This window comes from Metarhizium brunneum, chromosome 1, assembly GCF_013426205.1.
Source record: "Metarhizium brunneum chromosome 1, complete sequence".
Classification (NCBI taxonomy): Eukaryota; Fungi; Ascomycota; class Sordariomycetes; order Hypocreales; family Clavicipitaceae; genus Metarhizium; species Metarhizium brunneum.
Genome location: NC_089422.1, coordinates 7,111,757 through 7,130,307, shown reverse-complemented (window position 1 = coordinate 7,130,307; position 18,551 = coordinate 7,111,757). Strand labels below are relative to the sequence as shown.

The 18,551-nt window shown below is 50.9% G+C and overlaps 6 protein-coding genes across 6 annotated transcripts; 3 read left to right on the top strand and 3 right to left on the bottom strand.

Annotated features, from left to right (window-relative positions):
* Positions 1–824: 824 nt before the first annotated feature.
* Positions 825–2,866, bottom strand: G6M90_00g021710 (uncharacterized protein; the record flags this gene model as incomplete). Its single annotated transcript, XM_014692892.1, has 7 exons — positions 825–991; positions 1,042–1,354; positions 1,407–1,538; positions 1,599–1,860; positions 1,929–2,086; positions 2,156–2,497; positions 2,597–2,866. The coding sequence occupies 7 exons, from the start codon at positions 2,864–2,866 to the stop codon at positions 825–827; spliced, it is 1,644 nt and encodes a 547-aa protein (XP_014548378.1).
* Positions 2,867–3,630: 764 nt separating this feature from the next.
* Positions 3,631–5,469, bottom strand: G6M90_00g021700 (uncharacterized protein; the record flags this gene model as incomplete). The annotated part of the gene is made up of 4 exons (XM_066129880.1): positions 3,631–3,816; positions 3,902–4,044; positions 4,105–4,426; positions 4,480–5,469. The coding sequence occupies 4 exons, from the start codon at positions 5,467–5,469 to the stop codon at positions 3,631–3,633; spliced, it is 1,641 nt and encodes a 546-aa protein (XP_065985841.1).
* A 931-nt stretch (positions 5,470–6,400) lies between these two features.
* G6M90_00g021690 (uncharacterized protein) lies at positions 6,401–8,217 on the top strand (the record flags this gene model as incomplete). The annotated part of the gene is made up of 3 exons (XM_014692894.1): positions 6,401–6,971; positions 7,053–7,118; positions 7,172–8,217. The coding sequence occupies 3 exons, from the start codon at positions 6,401–6,403 to the stop codon at positions 8,215–8,217; spliced, it is 1,683 nt and encodes a 560-aa protein (XP_014548380.1).
* A 4,403-nt stretch (positions 8,218–12,620) lies between these two features.
* Positions 12,621–14,056, top strand: G6M90_00g021680 (uncharacterized protein; the record flags this gene model as incomplete). Its single annotated transcript, XM_014692895.1, has 2 exons — positions 12,621–13,110; positions 13,188–14,056. The coding sequence occupies 2 exons, from the start codon at positions 12,621–12,623 to the stop codon at positions 14,054–14,056; spliced, it is 1,359 nt and encodes a 452-aa protein (XP_014548381.1).
* Positions 14,057–15,883: 1,827 nt separating this feature from the next.
* alg5 (Dolichyl-phosphate beta-glucosyltransferase) lies at positions 15,884–17,281 on the top strand (the record flags this gene model as incomplete). Its single annotated transcript, XM_066129879.1, has 3 exons — positions 15,884–16,003; positions 16,087–16,818; positions 16,880–17,281. The coding sequence occupies 3 exons, from the start codon at positions 15,884–15,886 to the stop codon at positions 17,279–17,281; spliced, it is 1,254 nt and encodes a 417-aa protein (XP_065985699.1).
* A 243-nt stretch (positions 17,282–17,524) lies between these two features.
* On the bottom strand, positions 17,525–18,093 carry G6M90_00g021660 (uncharacterized protein; the record flags this gene model as incomplete). Its single annotated transcript, XM_066129878.1, has 4 exons — positions 17,525–17,636; positions 17,697–17,741; positions 17,808–17,926; positions 18,016–18,093. The coding sequence occupies 4 exons, from the start codon at positions 18,091–18,093 to the stop codon at positions 17,525–17,527; spliced, it is 354 nt and encodes a 117-aa protein (XP_065986002.1).
* Positions 18,094–18,551: the final 458 nt, after the last annotated feature.

The following is an 18,551-nucleotide window of genomic DNA, read 5'->3' as shown; positions in this document are numbered from 1 at the left end:
TGTTGGTGTAGATGATTGCTGGCGGTCGACGGGACCAAATCGGAGTCTCCGGGTCTTTGGCGGCAAGTGTCCATACGGATCGGAGGTCGTCTAAGCGGGGTTTCAATACTCCAAATGTTATCTCTGACCGATCAAAGTTGCAGCAGAATGTGTGCCCAAACCTTTCCGTGCAAGTTGCGGCCATGCCTGCAGTTCTCCGAGGGAATTGTGTCTTTCTAACAACAAGTCATGTCCTTCATGCTGTCACACTACACTGGGTGTTACGAATCATGTCCTGCAGGGACCTTTTGCAACTGATGGTTATCGCTTTTGAGCTCATCATATATGAGTGTGACAAGCAAGCCTGTGAGCGTGGTGAAAGGTTTATTCAAATGCCATCCCTTGTACGCATCTCGTAGTACATCCGAGAACCACCTACGTAGGCACTTAAGACTAGTTTTGGATGCACGTACTGAGCCTGTTTAGTATAGGGATACCGGGAGTGAATACATTAGGCATATTGGGTTTCCAAACTTCTATTGCCAAGAGGAATCTCTGAACCCTTCTTCACGAAACCGATCCTTCGACATAGCCTTGAATCTTGATGCACGATTCAGTATTGTGGATGCCTGGATATTAAACTTGAGATTGAGTCAACAAACACAGTTTACACAATTTACTGGCTACCTACTATTTAATCTCAATGACTTGATTCAACTACCACCCACCCTCCGCCAACCGTCTGCTTAGTCGTAGCAACATTGAACTCATCGGAATAGCAAGCCACGGGTACAATAAACACCTGGAAGTGCGAAATATACCCAGGGGTCCATCTTCACCCATACTTAGTGAGCAAATCGCGCATCAGCCATCCGAGACTTTTCGCTTGCGGGCGTTTCAGCATGCTGCCTCTCAATCACGCGGTTCCGCCACACGTAGTACAGCTTCGCCAGGACAAACAGCAGGATATTAAAGACACACAATCCCACGAGACCCTTATTGGCTTTGTAGTCTGAAAGGTAATTAGCACCTCCTTTCCTCGAAGAAATACGTTCCACTTACAGTACGGCTTGTCCTCGTCACGATAAATATTCACTGCTGCGATACTTCCAATTTGATACGTCATGTTGTACACAGCAGCAGCAACTGCCCGACGACCAACTGCCTTTGCATTGCGGCTCACCAAGCCGACGATAATGGAGTGGGTGTATGGGATGCCATTGATTCCGGTAAGAAGGGTGTAGCGAACCCACGGGTTGGCATCTGGCTTGATGCAGATGAGGCCGATGAAGAAGGGGAGCACCCAAATGTTGCTTCCGGCCGCGATTACAAGTCGCTCGTTGAATCTCTCCGACAACCAACCCAGTACGACGGTCTGTTTCTGGTCAGCAGATACTTTTGGCCTTTGTGCGTTGTCGGCAGCCTACATTGATTGCAAACAGGGCATATCCAGGGATGGCGAGCAGGTTTGACTGAAACACTGTGTATCCAAGATTACGCAGTGTCAAGGAAAGATAATTCGCAGTGGGCTGGAAGGGGATCCAGACGAAAATCCCCAGCTACACATCATTTAGTCATGTTATCTTGCAGAAAACCGGGACATGTCTGGTATCACCTACAATGAAGAGTGGCCACAGATCATACGTAGTGAGAGCCTCCCACATGCCTCTGGCTGACACTGCAGTTCTGTTATTCATGTCGCCCTTTGTTGGGTCATCGCGCAAAAGACGATTGACCAGAATCTTTTCTTCCTCTTCAGTCCACCACTTGTTGGTGCCATCAGGCCGCTTAAACGCAAAAGCAGGCTCGGTGATTGAGGGCGCCATGACAAAGTAAGAGATGAAGCCGATGACGACGCAGATGAGCCCCTCAACAAGAAACCTAGATTACCAGACGTGAGTGAATGCAAAAAAAAAAAAAAACTGTCAATGCCTTGATGCTGCACCTACAACCACCGCCAGCCAGCCAGCCCCTGAAGACGGCGCATCTCCAGTAGACCGCCTGCCAAAAGACTGCCGTAAATCTGCGTCAACGGGATAACGGTGTAGAAGAGGCTAAGACGAAACGGCAGTTCGTTGCTCTTGTAAAAGTACGAGAGGTAAAGGACCTAGCACCCGTATGAGTGAAACGTTGTTTCATCACGAACCATGATCAAGTATAATCGCACGGGACACACCATCTCAGGAATGAAGCCACCCTGCGCAAAGCCCAGCAATCCTCGCAGCAGCCAAAAACTCCAACGAGCACGCATCGCCGCCTGAACCATGCAAAGACCTCCCCACAGAATAATGACCGTGGGCGTATACCGAAACGGACCGACTCTCTTGCTGATCAACCCGCCTGGAAGTTCGGCCGCAAGAAAGCACACTAGATAGATGGTCTGGCCGGTGTTGTAGTCATTGGTATTGACCTTGAGGTCTGCAAGCAGGGAATCCGACACGGCGCGGTTGATATTCCTACGGACAAGGTCGAGCGAAGAAAACATGACCCAGACCCATAGCATGATGCGCCAATCGAGCTGTGGGAAAAGAGTAGAAAAGTCAGCACCAGAGAAGAAGAATTTCAAATAGGTACTCATCTTGGGAGTGTGGAGTCAAGTAAAGTCAAGTTGAATTACTTTCCTTTTGACGATAACTTCACCCTGAGGAGACCACTGGAACGATGGATCGAACCGGTGTCTGCACTCGTACTTTGCATTCTCGTAGATACTCCTCCAGTATTCGGCGCGGGCAGGGCTCGTGAATACGTGTGGTTCTACGGAGCCGTACTGATGGCCGGTGGACGGTGGGAGGTGGTCAAAGTTGGATTCTGCAACCTCGCTGGGTGCGGAGCTTGTCGTTGCCGAGGAATCAGCCTGAAGGGTCTTGGGTTGGACGTGGTTCTTCATTTTGGGCCTTGTAAAATGTTACTGGACTATTTTGATAAACAAGAATGGTGCTTCTTGGTTGCTGTTGCGAGAATCACACCAAGCAGCGGCTGCGAATGTATATCAGGTACTGCAGATTGGGGATCAACCTCTATGCATACATACCCTGTGCTTTACATGCTGATACTCGACTGTCCAAGTTGATTGCTTTCATGCATACGTCAATAGTGTAGAATATTGCAATTCGTCATCATACACCGCAGCTTCGCAATGGGCGGGTGAGAGACGACCGGGTCCAGGGGTCAACTGTTGTACAATCGCAGCCGAAAGCTCGTCATCGCCAACCACGATGGCGAGCGGTTTCCACACACACACAGAGAAACAAAAGTCGCAATTGCCGATTGCGGAGGTGAATATTTGATATTGTCCAGCTCTGTAGCCAATGAGGAAAAGAGTAGGGGGGAACAGCATTGCATGTGCCAGAAGATACTCGCTGTTTATCCCGATAAGCCGGTTGTGTCAATTACAATCAACATTCTACGTTTGCCCATACCCAGTATCACTAATACTTGACATGACATTGTATGCTTGTAGGCCGCAAAATACACAGATACACTGTTCCACAGTACTGTACAAACTAACATGACTGTGTATAACTATATGCTGTGGTGCGTGGTACGGTTAGTCGAGTGGCGTGCCGTTTATATCCAACTGAATACACTCAACTCCTCCACCTTTTGCCAACACCTGGACGGTCTCGGCTTGATCTGCCCGTGCTTACCATGTTAATGCGTGCTTCGCAGCTTAGAAGCTGTAGCTGCAAAAGCTGCCGCCACGCCAATAAGTGATATTACCGTACACGCAGCAAAGGCGTGGCGGATGCCATCATAGTATACGAGCCGAACCTTCATTTGAATTTCCGGTGGCAGGTTGTGTATACTAGAAGCCGAATGCCTGATCTGATCTATAATCTGGTTCACACACGTGTCAAGTCAGCCTGGTTACACTCATACACAGAGACGGAAGGAATCAAGACGTTTAAAAAACGGGGCGTACTCTCCATTTATCTGGTATCCCGCCCAAAGCATCCGGAAGACGGAGGCTGAGCGAAGTTTGCACAATAGCGGAAGTAATAGATACTCCCCAAACGCCACCGAGCGAGCGAATCAAGTAGACTGTGGATGTCGAAACCGCGTGATCTGAAGTGATGATGAGTAAAAGAGAGAGCAAGTAGATTGTTCTGCAAAACGTAGATGTACCTTGATGCTCAAATGAAGCTAGTGACGTGAACAGAATGGACGGATACACAACGCCTTGGCCCAGGTTGGCAGGGAATATGTACGCAAAATATTTCCAACTCGAGTCAACGAATCGTAGAGAGAATACAAGAGCATTTCCCATGGCCATAAGAATAGACCCTATACGCATCATTGCTATGAGTTTACCGTATCTGGACATGACAATTCCTGCCATCACAGAGCCAATTGGCGTTGCCAGCGACGGAATGACCAGACGAGCACCGGCTTTAGAAGCTGACTCTAGCAGAACTACCTGGAAGAAGAGCGGCAGCATGAATAGAAACTGTCCACAGGTTAGTAAAACTGCAAGCAAACGAAATGTGAGCATCTTCATACCCCGTACGCGGCGCATCCCGCACAAGCGTTGGATATTTGCGTCGCAACAGGCAACCGACCCTTCAGCATCCGAAGTGGTATCATTGGAATAGCACAAGTCTTTCCTTCAACCACCACAAACACCGCAAAGAGCACCAAACTCCCAACTAGAGAACTAATAACCCACGGACTCCCCCAGGGTAGCAAGTTCCCTCCCAAGCCAAGACCAAGCAACTGTATAGAAACAGCCACAACAAGGAGAAGAGCACCAGAAAAGTCAATCCTCTTCCACATGACTTGCAATCCCTCATCCAGAGACAACAGCATGCTAGAAGATTGATCCCTAACAACAAGACTACCCACGATCAAGGCAAAGACCGACACGGGCACCTGGAGCAGAAAACACCATCTCCAGCCAATTCTGTCGGCAATGTTGCCACCGAGCGAAGCTCCACAGATGGCGCCAAGGCCAAAGACACCATTCTGCATGGCTTGGTATATGCCGCGTCTCCGGAAGGGAATGAGGTCGGAATTGACAATCGTCGCCATGATGTGCAGACCGCCTCCGCCGACTCCAGTCAGAGCACGCATGAGGATGAGCGTCACCATGCTGCCTGAGAGTCCGCAGCCCAGACTCCCCACGGCAAAGAGGATTGTCGACGCGAAAAAACATGCTCGCCGGCCGAAAACGTCTGAAGTGCGGCCGTATAGAGGCTGAACGGCCGTGGAGGCGATGAGGTACGCGGTGGTGAGCCACGATGCGCTGTTTGTGGCATCGAATTCAGAGCTGATGACGGCGTAGGTTGCTGCCATGATGGTGCCGTCGAATGCATTGAGGAATACATTGTTCATGAGGGCGATTTGAATCCAGACGAAGCCTCGGGGGGGTTTCCATTCTGCGATTGCGGGTTGTTGTAAGAGTGCTTGGTCCTCGCGCGGTTCAATGGGGGGTTCGTCGGGGGGATTCTGGCAGAGAATGCCGTTTTCTTGGTCCTCTCTTGTTGGGGTCATTTCAATGTGTGCACGGTACAGAAATGAGTTGCCGTGTGAATTTGTTGAACGTGAACGTGGTGATGTTGTGCGAATAAAGTCAAGTGATTGTCTGGTCTGGCGATGGATGGCCCAGCGATACCCGAGGCGAAGAGGAAATTCTTCAACTGACTGGTGTAGGAGGAGAAGATTGAACAGACTATCAGAATGGCGTGATGCAGAAATCTGCAGCTACATCGGATGTGTGTGGAACCAGTCAATCAATCCATGAATGTGAATTTGGATTTGAACTTGACCAGACGTGAACCCACGCCGTTCCCTCTTGAGTATTGACTGGCATCACAAGTTGGCGGGGCCCGAAACACCAGATGTCGTCACAAACTCAAGACGCGTTCAATCTACAATGATTAAGCATTCGTTCTGCAAAATATGCATACTGTATTATTCCGGTTCCATTACAACGAACAAACTCCTGGTGGAACTGAATTAGCCCTTGTTTCCGTCACCATTGAGGCTGCACCAATCCGCCACTGGCGCCCACAGATGAATGAGCACGCAATTCTTCGCACATATGAGTCCGGGTCATCGATCGGCCTTCATGTGCAGGAATCACGACCCCGACAACGGCCAATTTGTCGCCCTGCTGTCAAACCGGTTGCTTAATGCCTCGTCGCCATTGCGTGATTGAAGCACATGGAATCTACGCAATATAAGGCTAAATTAGCCGTCAATCAGTCTGGTTCCTTAACAACGCACCGACAACTGTGACGCAAAGTCTCGACAACTCCAAAGAAATCCAAAAGTGAAGTGAACGTTTTACAAGGAAAGAACAAGTCTGTTGACTTTAGGGCTCGTGTACTGAATCAAGGTGAATGTACCTATTCTTCAGCAAGGAAATGAGATGCCAGGCATCTGACATGATTAGCAACCGACCCAAAAACCAGCAACCACCATGAAAGCTGGCTCTCCTCTTGGCCTCGTCACGGCAGCACTGTTGGCGCCCGTTGCGGCAGACTGGCAGTTTAGATCTCGGCCGGACCTGGCGCCGCCTCGTCTGAACATCACCATTCCGGCTACAAATGCCGTTGACAAGGGCTACCTGTTCCTCGCGCCGTTTGCTGGCTTCCCCGATACGCCGACGGAGCAGCATGGTCCCCGCCAGGCTGGGCCGTACATCTTCAGGGACAATGGTGACCTGGTGTGGTCTGGATACTCTATTTTCAGCATCTGGTCTACCAACTTCCAGGCTGGTCGTTGGAAGGGCAAGGACGTCTTGTTCAGCTTTGAAGGCGACCACAACGCCGGATATGGGCACGGCCATGGCCACATTACGTTTGTTGACCAGCGGTATGAGACCATTCGCGAGCTTCGCGCGGGGAATCACAAGCTGGTTGACAAACACGAGTTCCATATCGTGAATGAGGAAACGGGCCTGATCCAGATCTATCAACCTGTGCCGCGAGACTTGACAAAATGGGGCGCCAGCCCAGAGCAGCAATGGATTGTGAATGCCATCATTCAAGGTTCGTCAGGGCTTGGCTTCGTGGTGCTTCAAACGTAAACCGACACAGTGCAGGGCTAATTGACCTTTGTCTGGACTCTAGAGCTTGACATTTCTACTGGAAAGCTGCTGTTTGAGTGGTCCAGCCTGGATCATGTAACTCCCGACGGTGAGTGACGAGACATCAATTGACCAAGCGTTCCACATCTAACTCCCAAACAGAGGCCATTCTCCCAATCAACCCAGGCCAAGCCGGCTCAGGTTACAACTCCTCAGACGCATGGGACTACTTCCACATCAACAGCGTCGACAAGGACGCTGAGGGCAACTACCTCATCTCCGCCCGTGACGCCTGTGCCCTTCACAAGATCAACGGCACAGATGGCTCCATCATCTGGCGCCTCAACGGCAACAGAAGCGACTTCAAAATGGCCAAGGGCACCAAGTTCTGCTTCCAGCACCACGCCCGCTGGCTCAGCCAGGAAGACGGCATCGAAACCATCAGCCTGTACGACAACAGCGCCCACGGCACCGAGCACAGCGGCGGATCAGAGGTCCACACCGCGCCGACCAGCAGCGCAAAGATCTTGAAACTCAACACCAAGTCCTGGACCGCCGACCTCGTCCGCGCTTACTTCCCACCTGACCATCTGTTGTCCAAGTCCCAGGGCAGCACTCAAGTCTTGCCCGGCGGCAACGTGCTCGTCGGCTGGGGCTCCGAGGGCGCCGTTACCGAGTTCACCAGCGACGGAACGCCCATCTTCCACGCGTACATGGACTCTGGTCCTCTCGGCGACGGCGTTCAAAACTACCGCGCCTTCCGCTACAACTGGACCGGTCTGCCCAGCGAGGACCCTGCCATTGTTGCGCTTGAGAGCAACCACGGCACCGCCGTCTACGTCTCCTGGAACGGCGACACCGAGACTGCTGTTTGGCGGTTCTACGCTGAGACGGATGAGTTTGGATCCCGCCGCTTCTTGGGTGAAGTCGAGCGCAGGAGCTTTGAGACGAAGCTCCTTGTTCCCAACCAGAAACTCACTTCCGTGTCGGCAGAAGCCATTGACGCTTCTGGCAAGCTGCTCATCTCCACTGCAGTAGTCAAGACGGAGCAGGAACTGCTCCCGCCTCGCACCGAGGCCACTTCACACAAGGTCAAGCTTGTTGAGGAAGTGGAGGAGCAAAAGGCTTTCGAGAAGGGCGGCCTTGGGAAAGAATACGGTCTTTTGAAGTTTGTTCGCCTCAGAATCCCTCTCGGAGACGACCTCTAAATCGTACGCATGACCACCAGAGCAAAGACGGCATCGGGAGCATCTAGCGCTAGTTTGTAGAAAACCGCTCGTTTCGCAGTTCTACACTATTTCTATCCATATCGTAGTTTAACCTAGTCAGTCCTTACAGATGGATGATGAATAACACACTCGTTTAGCAGTACACACACTACCGTAAAATTGTCGTGCCCGGTGGCGATCCTTTTAATAGAGCTACTATCTACTTAAATACATGCAATGCTTTGTATAGAACTCTAGCTCATCATAGCACTTGCGTTATTATCCCCTGTTCCTGCTCTCTGTTGCTTCCGTCTTGTTGTACTACAGTTTCTTATACGAGATTTATCACGTCTGCCCGGTAGCTTAGAGTTACTCCTCTTTAAATTCGTCAGATTCGGTAATCTTATAATTTTTCTCCACTCCGTTAACCTGGACTAAGTCAGTACTAAAACGTGAAACAAGTATATCTTACTTCTTCTGCTCCCTAGTTGTTGACTACTTAGTCGAGATTATGCGCCAAATATTATAGTTGCTTATCATGCCACTTTATCTCCGGGTTTTAGAGCCCTGTCCTGTTGTGTGCAGCTGATTTTGATAGGCGTGGTTTTTTATTTAGAGACCAGAAGGCCCCTTTTTTTTGTCGCTTGAGCGAGATAGCTGGTTTAGTTGTATGGCGCACCGGAGCTGCCGTGTTAAGCTGCTGTTTGGCCTCTTTTTTACTCTTAATTGCTAATGTCAGGTCTGCTTCTGCCTTTTTTGCCCGTGCCTCTGCTTGCCTTGTTGACGTAATTATCCATACCTGATTTCTTTCCAACTCCCAGCCTCTTTATGTTTTTCCGCCAATGCTTTAGCTTTCTTAGCTTCAAGCTTTGCTCGGTCTGCTTCTTCGGCGCGCCTCTCCTTTTTTAATTACTTTTTTTTTTACATATATATAAAAGAGTCTCTTTTTATTAGTTTTATTATAATATATACTTATTATTTATATACTTAAGCTCTCATAACTTTACTTGTAAACCCCTTCTGTCGTCCCTCACAGGGGTCCACGCTAACAAGCCAATTATCGGCTTTGCTCAGCCTGTTAGGTTTTCTGCATTATTTATTTATTATACTTGCTGTGTCCGGCTGTGGGTGTCTGGATCCTTCGTGCCTGGTGGACCCTCCATGTCACACTTGATACACCGGAGCCAGCGGCGTAAAACAACGGATCCCAGGCCACTAGGGCAAATCACCATCCCCATAAACGACATCAAAAATAGGAACGTTGGCGTGACAGATTGATCTACCCAGAACCTAGGTAACTTATCAAGTCATGGGGGTTCTTGGACTGAAAACCATGCCTGATATCTCAGCCGCTGGCGGCCAGGACGTGGGGTGCGAGTTTGTCATCTGACATGCAGATGTTGACCCTCGCTGAGGAAAACGAGGGAACCAAGCCCAAGGAAATGGCGCCGCCTTTGTGCTGATTCTTCCCGTACTCCGTGGTGGGTACAATAATATTCATGACGAGGCCGTAGGCAACTGTTCTGTGCCATTCCGCTGTCGAACGCGTCTCGTCTGTTCAATAAGAGGAACGTGTATGCGCTCTTTTGTTCAACGCCCAGAATGACGGCCACAGCCAGCCAAAGCTCAATTAATCGGGCACCAGGCACCAGCAATAGACAGAAAACCGCACCTTGTTGGGACGCAAATACGAGGCCACTCCTAGGCACAGCGCAGGGCTGTTGACCCCGGCGCTCGGTCAGTCCCGATCGTCGGAGTTGCTCCTAGCTGATTTCGACGGAGACAAAGTTAGATCTAGGCACCGTGTGCTAATCATCAAGTCCACAAGACTCATTCGGGGTTGCTTTTCGTTCGCCGATGGGACAAGAAATGTATATTAGCAACATGATACGAATCTACAATACTGAGAATTTAGGTTTGATGAACTCATCGCCATGAACACGAAACCCACATTTGTCCGTGATTGTTGAAAGATTTCCCTCCCGGTGGCTGACTCTAAAAACGGAGCTACCGAGAACTTCAGGGCCAACCTCCACTTTGTTGTTGTCAACGCCTGTGCTCCATCCGTGAGATTCGGCCCCCTGTGGAACTCCAACAGTCGTGGCGTGCGGCAGCTGCTACCAATAATCTCATTCTGTGGCTTCTTCGAGAGCTGAGCGGGCACCCGATAGTTTATGATGGTTGTGGGGACCAGGCACATGCTTAGGGTAGACTCTAGAGGCGGTTCCGTTCGGGCCGCAGCGAAATCTAGCTTTCGCAATTCCTGTATATGGTTGTGTCTTCAGCACGGTGACACACAGCTTCTTGTTGTTGGCAGAGATGGTCGTGATGCTTCGATTGGCTAGGATGATCTGCATCCCAGATCCTAGGTCGTCGACTTTTCGTCGGTTACCGCCAACTGGCTGCCATCCAAGTTAGCTCTGGGACTTCGATCTGCATGGTAAGCTGGAGGCCGTGTGGATGTTAGCGGGAAAGAAGTAATATAGTCTGCGTGACATACCGAGTAGAGAGTCACATAAGGGAGATCCAGAGACGGCGGTGTAGAGAAATAGAACGCATTACAGCGATAGAATTCAGAGGAGTCAGAACAAGCTAAGAGAAGGGGGAATTGCGCCTGAGAGTAGCTAGCCAATGGATGGTTTGTCATGCGCGATCAGGCCGTAGCATGAACATCGTGGAGTCGTCCGCCTTTGCTCTGTTGAAGGCTAATACTTCAAACTGGCAGCGGGAGCCGACGTCAAAAATGCGCCGACAAAGTATTCGGTACATGGAAAAGCTTTAGCAGTGTCGTGAAACATGGCGAGAATGCCAGTCCCTTGATGACTGTTTGCGATGTTCGTCGCACATTACCATTGAGGGGGCCAAAATTCATGCCACCTCGTGTATGTACGGGGAAGGACCAGGTGTCTGGTGTACTCTGTACCAGACCCTCAATGATACTCCGTAGACTGGCAGGAGAAGCCTTGCGTGGGACACTCCTTCCCCCCGAGCAAATGACAGTACCCGGTTTGGCCCCTTGAGCTCGTATCACGTCCCTGCCTTGTCCCTGCCTGTGTCGACTTGTTCTCGTTAATCTGATCCTTCACATCTTTGTCTCCAGGCCATCTCCCTTTCGCCTTCTTCCAACCCGTTTGCCTGCTTTGTTTTTATTCTTCCTGGCTTGGCGTGGCCTGGCCCTTGTTCAGAGCCATTCCTTGACAACTGCGGGGGATCACCACGAATTGTCAGTTGATTGCCACCAGCAACCACCAACCCCTCCAATCTTGGCCTAAGCGACTTGGAGGCGAAGGCTGACGTTTGCGTCCGTCCAAACTATTTGGCCACTCAATCCAATCTCCAACCACGTCTGTCATCTGGTCCATTCTCTTGACGTGGGTAGAGCTGCAGAAAACCTCTAGCCTTGCATGATTGCATGATTGCATGCTGGGTATTAGTCCAGCTAGCCTCCAGCTCACCTCGTTCTGCTGTACTACGACCTTCTTTTTCTCTTGCCTGACCATTCTAGAACCAGCAACGGCACCATAAGACCCAGACCACACGTCATCAAAGTCGGGCCTGACACTCGTCTCACGTCTCGCATTCTGCTTGCTCGGTTTGCGGGCTGGCGTCGTCCGACTTGAGTCAAGTCACAGCCAGGTGTTTTCGATTCTATTACTTGAAACTCCTCACTGTGCACTTGCGCATCCAAGCCACGACCACGGAGGGAATCGACTGACGGTATAAAGACGAGCAGCCAGGCGACACCGACACGGATCCAAACAGACCCCTGCAGCTGGACTTGACGTCTGTAGGGCTCCTGGGAGGATAGCTGAGTGGACTCGTGCACACCATTGAGCCCATCTGGGCATTTTGGCGGGAGCAAGGCGTCGGACGGGAGGTGGCTTGCTCCACCCTCGTCTCACTCGTGAAGCCCGCCCTGTCGTCCCTCGTACCCGGTCCACTTGCACTAGTCGAGGAATCCGAATCGTCCAGGAAATCCGTCACCTAAAAGGTGTCGCAGCCCACCCAAAAACTTATTAGAATACGCGAACCCTTTGCTTTTTGCTAATCCTAGGGCACGATATTAAGACATTATTATCCTCGCTCAGCGCTGATACTCCTTTCGTGAACCCCTGTGGCGCCAGGTATACTCTGACGGGCCGGGGGTTCCTGCTAGGGCCAACACGGCTCTAGATTTATACCGTTGGTCCCGTTGTCAAGCCCAGCGCTGTGGCACGACCGCTTGCCTCCTAACGTTTCTCAGCGTTTTTTGTTTGTCCCCCCTGTTCTTGCCTACGCGGCATTTGACTGGGTCGAGGTAGCCTCTGGGTTATCATCTTTTGTATACCTTTGCCGTGTTAAACTATTGGAACGACTCTGCTGAAACGATTACCGGGCTTCGCTTCGATAATACTTTCACCGACATGTCCATCTTCGCTCACATTAAGAAAAGCCGCCAGCAGGCCAAAGAGCATAATGCCAAGCTGGTCGAGCAGAAGAAAAAGGAATCAGATCAAGTTCCATATAAACATGTTCCTACTCATGCGGCAACCGATGCATTTGCCAGCGCGCCGCCGAGCTGGAGAGAGGCGGATCGTTCTCGAATCATTGAACAGAATCGCAGACGGAGTGCCATGGCCGCTAGCGGTCACCATATGAGTATGCCTGGTGTACCTCGGGTTGGAAGCAGCCTTTCCCGTGTGTCTTATCCTGGAGAAGGTGTCGCCGCTACGATTCGGATGCCCAGACCATACAGTTACGCCGGCATATCCCCATTTCCAGGCGTACTTCGTGACAGTCGTGAAATGGTGTACACCGCGCCAGACATGACATATGTACATCCAGGGTCACTTAAGGGGAAGGAAGTCCCTCGGGTCTACGACTCCCAGCGCATCAGCCCAGCGTCGAGTAAAGGTATGTCATGAGACCATATTTCCTGATATCTCCCAGGTGCCATTCCTTTAAACCCTGACACTAAGTACTGGCAACAGGTGACCCTTCTCCTGTGGAAAGCTCCAGTGACTCAACAAGTTCTCAAGACGACCTGGAAATGAAGCCTTCCAATGCAGCCAGGGCTCGAGCCGGCGATGGCGCCAAAGCTCATCGCCTTCATCCTAGTCGTGCCCGACGGATATCAGACGTTTCGGCAAATCAATACACGCTATCCAACATTGGCAGAGGTAATACTTCTAACTATACTCGAGATTCTCGCCCGCCGCCTTCTATGAGGGGCTTCGGCTCAATTCCCACCGTCCCAGTCATGCCTCCGATGAACATTGGAGTTCTACCCGGAACTATTGCTGCCCATGGGTATAACGGCACATCGCCCTCAAACACGCTTACTCCTACATCACGGCGGAGCTCATCCACATCGCTGCCTGGCCTTTCCGGTGTGTCAACGCGGCAGACAGCTTCAGCTTCTATGGCGCCCGCAGTATCGAGTGCTCACAAGTCTGAATACCCTCTGAATCGGCTATCAATATCTAGTTTCGAGTCAGGAGTTCCAACGCCATCCTCTAGAATGACCGTGGGTCAATCCGCTGGAGCTGGTATTGCCATGGCATATAGCAGCACATCACAAGCTAGTTCCAATGGCCGCCACTCTCAAGATGTGGACAGCATGCGGCAGGACACCTGGCAAACACAGGCTTTTGTCCCTGACCATCAGCACATGGATCGAAGCCGCCCTCCTTCAACTCTGGCTCATGGAGACCTCGTGAATGTGTTCCCTGAGCAGGCAGGACTTGAAGCAGCACCATCAAAGGGTGGAAAGAGCAAGAAACTGTCCAAGACAGGTGGAGGGAAGCTTTTCAAGAAGAATCGATGGTCCAGTTCGAAGGTATCAGTTGTTGCAGTCTAGAGGGCTGCAAAGACCTGCCACCTTCGCGAGGATTCATGGTGTAAGAGAGAGAATAGGTGCCCAAGATTGGTCTTCGATTCGAGAGATAAGCTTCTCTTATTGTGGGAAAAATGGCAACCCGTCACGGAGCCTCGCGATACCAGTTCCCTTTGGCCAGCCACTGACCTGAGCAATTTCAGTTCGATTTGCTCATCATTTTTTAACGAATTTATGATTATTTGGCATAGAAGAATGGTGTTTAGGGAGTCTTGCTTTGTGCATTTGTTGTCACTATCTTTGTGCTGTTTTATTATCATGCGGTGGCCAAATGGCCTGGTCAATAGTGGAATGGCTCTAGGATGTGTAGTAGGAATAAGATCGTGTGGTATAGATCAGGTATCTATATAAAAAGGGCATATACTTTATGTTAAAACCCCGCTGAAGATACAAGGCATAGCCGGGTAGTAACAAGTCTGACTGTTCTAGCGTATCCCATACTAGCTGAGGTGACGAGGTCTAAATGAGTGGGCGTCGGTTGGCTCATGAAGCAAGGCAAGGTACTTCGCCGACAATACTCTATGCTGACTATCTGGTTAGGTGGGCAGGTGGACAGGTATGTACCATATATTTGTGCTGCACATTCATTGCATTTAGGAATTTACTAATGCTACAGCAAACTTGGGAATCTGCTTTGAGTTGGTGGAGATGCAGGGACTGCATCCCTGCCAATGTGGACGATTGTGTCAAATTGTCTCCGAGAGGCCGAGAGCCCGATGGATACATAATCTCGAGAGACTGACTCTCACGCCTGACGATGTCGTATTATTTGGAGAAAGTGCTCAGACATACATGGTAGCATTGCATCAATATTCTGCAGACTTTGGTCACAAATAATGATGTGACGATGGTGAATGTAGGGTAGTACGGATCACTCGCATGCTCAAATTGGCTGTGACTTGGGACGGGGTTTTAAGTGGCTAATGCACTTAGTTGGCAACAAGTGCTGCTACTGGGTCAGCTTCCCGAGTGTTCGGCACCTCTCCGGCGGAAGATCTGTCTGACTCTGACTTCAATGGTGCAAATTACTCAGAGCACGGAGTAATGCATTGTGTGCCAAGGTTGAGCCTACCAACCTTGGAATAAAACTCCAGTGTACTGGTTACATACTATGTACTAGTATAGTATCATGGAGCACAGTGGTGACGGACTCGGGCAAGTTGGGCTACGGGGCTAGTGCAGGTTGACAGTCCAGATGTCCCCATAATGGATGGGGACGGGCTGACATTTGCTCTATTTCCGTCATGCGGAGCGGTGGTGATTGGCTCCGTCAATACCAGACGTCCATAACTTACTAAAGTACGGAGTACCCAAGGCACGCTCAAACAGCGTGCGCCACAGCCGTGGCATTGTGTCAGGGTCAAGCTGCGCAAGTGAACACGTTGACGTCTACTGAGTACAGGCCTTGAATGTGGCGTGGCGCGGTGTGGCCATGGGACGCCTGGGACGTGCAGCATTTCAATGTTGGCACTTGCGACTAGACGTCAGCTTGCAGACAACGGATCATCGCATTTATTTCAACAATTGATGTTGTCAGCTGGCAGCAATAATTAGCACCTGCCGTTCGCATACTGTCCACTCCCACACGATTGCGCGATCAATTCATTTTCATCTCCTCCAGTTTTCAGTCTACCTTGTTCTCGTGCTCTTCTTGACTCTCTTTTCCAATGACGACGCCTTGACTTTCAAACCACGATCCTCGCGCAGCAAGCTACTGTCCCTGGAGCTTCTCCAGGTTCAGAGCTCCAACGCTCATCTCGCAACAATCTGTACGCACGATAATTCATGGCAATGCCCCTCCTGGAGCTTGCGGCTCGCTTCATGCGGCCGCTGTTAGCATGGATTGAAGCTACCCCCGTTCATGTCCTTCTCGTCTGCTTCATCTTGCTCATTCTCCTTGGCCTTGCTTGTGTATGGCTCCTCTTCTCTTATCGCTTGGCGCATGCCCTTGGGAATATTGGAAACAGTTTTGGCTAACATATCACCGTCTTCAGCTTTTCGTCCTCCTTCACCTTGTAGCGCCCAAACCCCGACCCGCCATCCCGTCTGAGAAAACATACATCACATCCAGCCCCTCGGGAAAGCCAACAACAGCTCGACAGTTGCCATGCTGGTACGATCGCTGGCTAGCTGAACGTCGCCTCCAGGAACAAAAGCATGTTCGTCCGCAAGAAGCGTATCCGGCCCCGGATGCTGGCAGCATTGAGCCTGCCGAACTGCGACTAAGTGTCGTGTTCCCTGCGTACAACGAGGAGGACCGAATTTTGCCCACGCTGGAAGAAGCCGTAGAGTATTTGGACAAGCATATAGGGCGAAGCACCACCGCCAAGGGTCCGTTTAGCCCCAGCAGCCGACGCCACCAGCGTGGCCATTCGAATGCTGCCAAGTCGAACACGGAGCTGGGAGGTTACGAGATCCTGATTGTCAATGATGGGAGCAAGGACAAGACTGTGGAGGTAGCACTTGACTTTGCTCATAAGCATGACCTCCATGATATCCTTCGGGTCGTGACCCTGGTTAAGAACAGGGGCAAGGGTGGAGGCGTCACCCACGGCCTACGCCATGTAAGAGGCGAATATGTATTATTCGCCGATGCCGATGGTGCCTCCAGGTTCAGTGACGTGAGCAAGTTGATAGAGGGTTGTGAAGAGGTTATCGACGGCTCCTTCCGGGGTGTTGCCATTGGAAGTCGCGCTCACCTGGTTGGTAGCGAAGCCGTGGTCAAGGTAATTGTTCCCGGGCATCAACATTGTGTCCTAAGATGTGGTATGCTAAAACAATTCACAGCGCTCTGCTCTGCGTAACTTTCTCATGCGATCTTTCCACCTGGTTCTCACCATCCTGACGCCACCTGCAACATCACGCATTCGCGATACTCAATGCGGCTTCAAGCTGTTCTCACGCGAGTCCCTACCCCACATTGTACCTTACATGCATGCCGAGGGCTGGATCTTCGACATTGAGATGCTGATGCTTGCTGAATCGGCGCCCGCTACGCCCGTTCTCGGTAGCGATGGCGGTGTTATTGGCACCAGTCCCGGGATCAAGGTCGCCGAGGTGCCTATAGAGTGGCATGAGGTGGGTGGAAGCAAATTAAATGTCATCCAGGACAGCATCAAGATGGCCGTCGGACTGGCCGTTTTGAGAGCGAGCTGGATGATGGGCGTCTACCGAAGACGGTTAACATAGACGTTGGGATTCTTCACGGACAAGTATAGACAGTCAAAATCAAAAAAGAAGAGAAAACTCATCAGAGCACAACAAGGCTGCAGGAAAACAAGTCTTTGCTACGGTAAACAACACCGCTGCTATAATTGCCGCACAAACCGAGGAAACAAGTTATCTGACCATGTAACCCACTCATTCCATTCCATTCTTCCCCCTCCAAGCTTGTTCATCCGCAACAAGACGCTATGTTCTAGCATCTAACTATCAGTAGACAGGCAAGCGGCACAAGATAGACATGGGGGTCCCATGGCGCGAGAGCTTGTTACAGCCCAATGTGAAGTTCATCTCCTTCTTAAGTCCCTCGCATTTACGCGACCTAGCACGATTAGTCTTGCTGTCAGAAACGCCGCCATCTCAGAATCCAGGGTTCACGTACTTGTATCCCCAGCACCAGCCGTCCACGGTACCAAAATTAATCGCACTATCCTCGTCAGCAATCATCTGTCTCGACTGTGCGTTTGTAAAGCAACGTCGGGACACAACGTACTCGGTATGCGCGAGGTCGAGGCACTTCCCGCTGATTACAATGTCCTTTACAAAGTGGCCCAGATATTGGTTTTTCTTGTAGCACCCGCCGCCGCCGGCCAGATAGGAAACACCCTCGCTCTTGTTAACCATTTGTCTCCTTCTCCCTCTCGCTTCGCAAAGGCGAGAGCCCAGATGCAACGGGGAGGGGGGCCAGGGTGGCTACTTACCATGATGGACGTGGCCGGTTCGCAGAGCGCGGTGGTGCTCACGGCAAGGAGCACCATCAAGTGGCTGACGAGCTGCATTTCGATTATGAAAATTTTTTACTTGAAGGGATTTTGTAAAAGGGTGGCAAGGAAGCCGAGGGCCTGGAAATGGGGTGCACCTTATGCGTGCTGGAAGGGCCGGGATTTCTTTTATACTTCGAGGGCTTTTGCGGCGGGAAAGACGGCATCATCTACGCAGAGGTGGCGAGTTACTAGCCCGCAAGCTTCACGACGGCTCCTTGTAGTCGAGCACTACCTTTGTAAAAAGCGCGTACTGGCGCGGACCCTGGGTGGCTAAAACGCGACGCCGAGTCTGTATCTCTTGTGAGCCTTCTGCATCATCATACGCACAGAGCAAGCCTTTCGGGAAAAGCCACGCATGAACCATTATTATTATTATAAGCTAATGCACGTTCTCGTTGCTCATAGAGGCACCCGCTGCCCTCAGGTATTCCATCCTGTCCTGTGTGTAATCGTGATGGGCGGGTGAGCTCTTT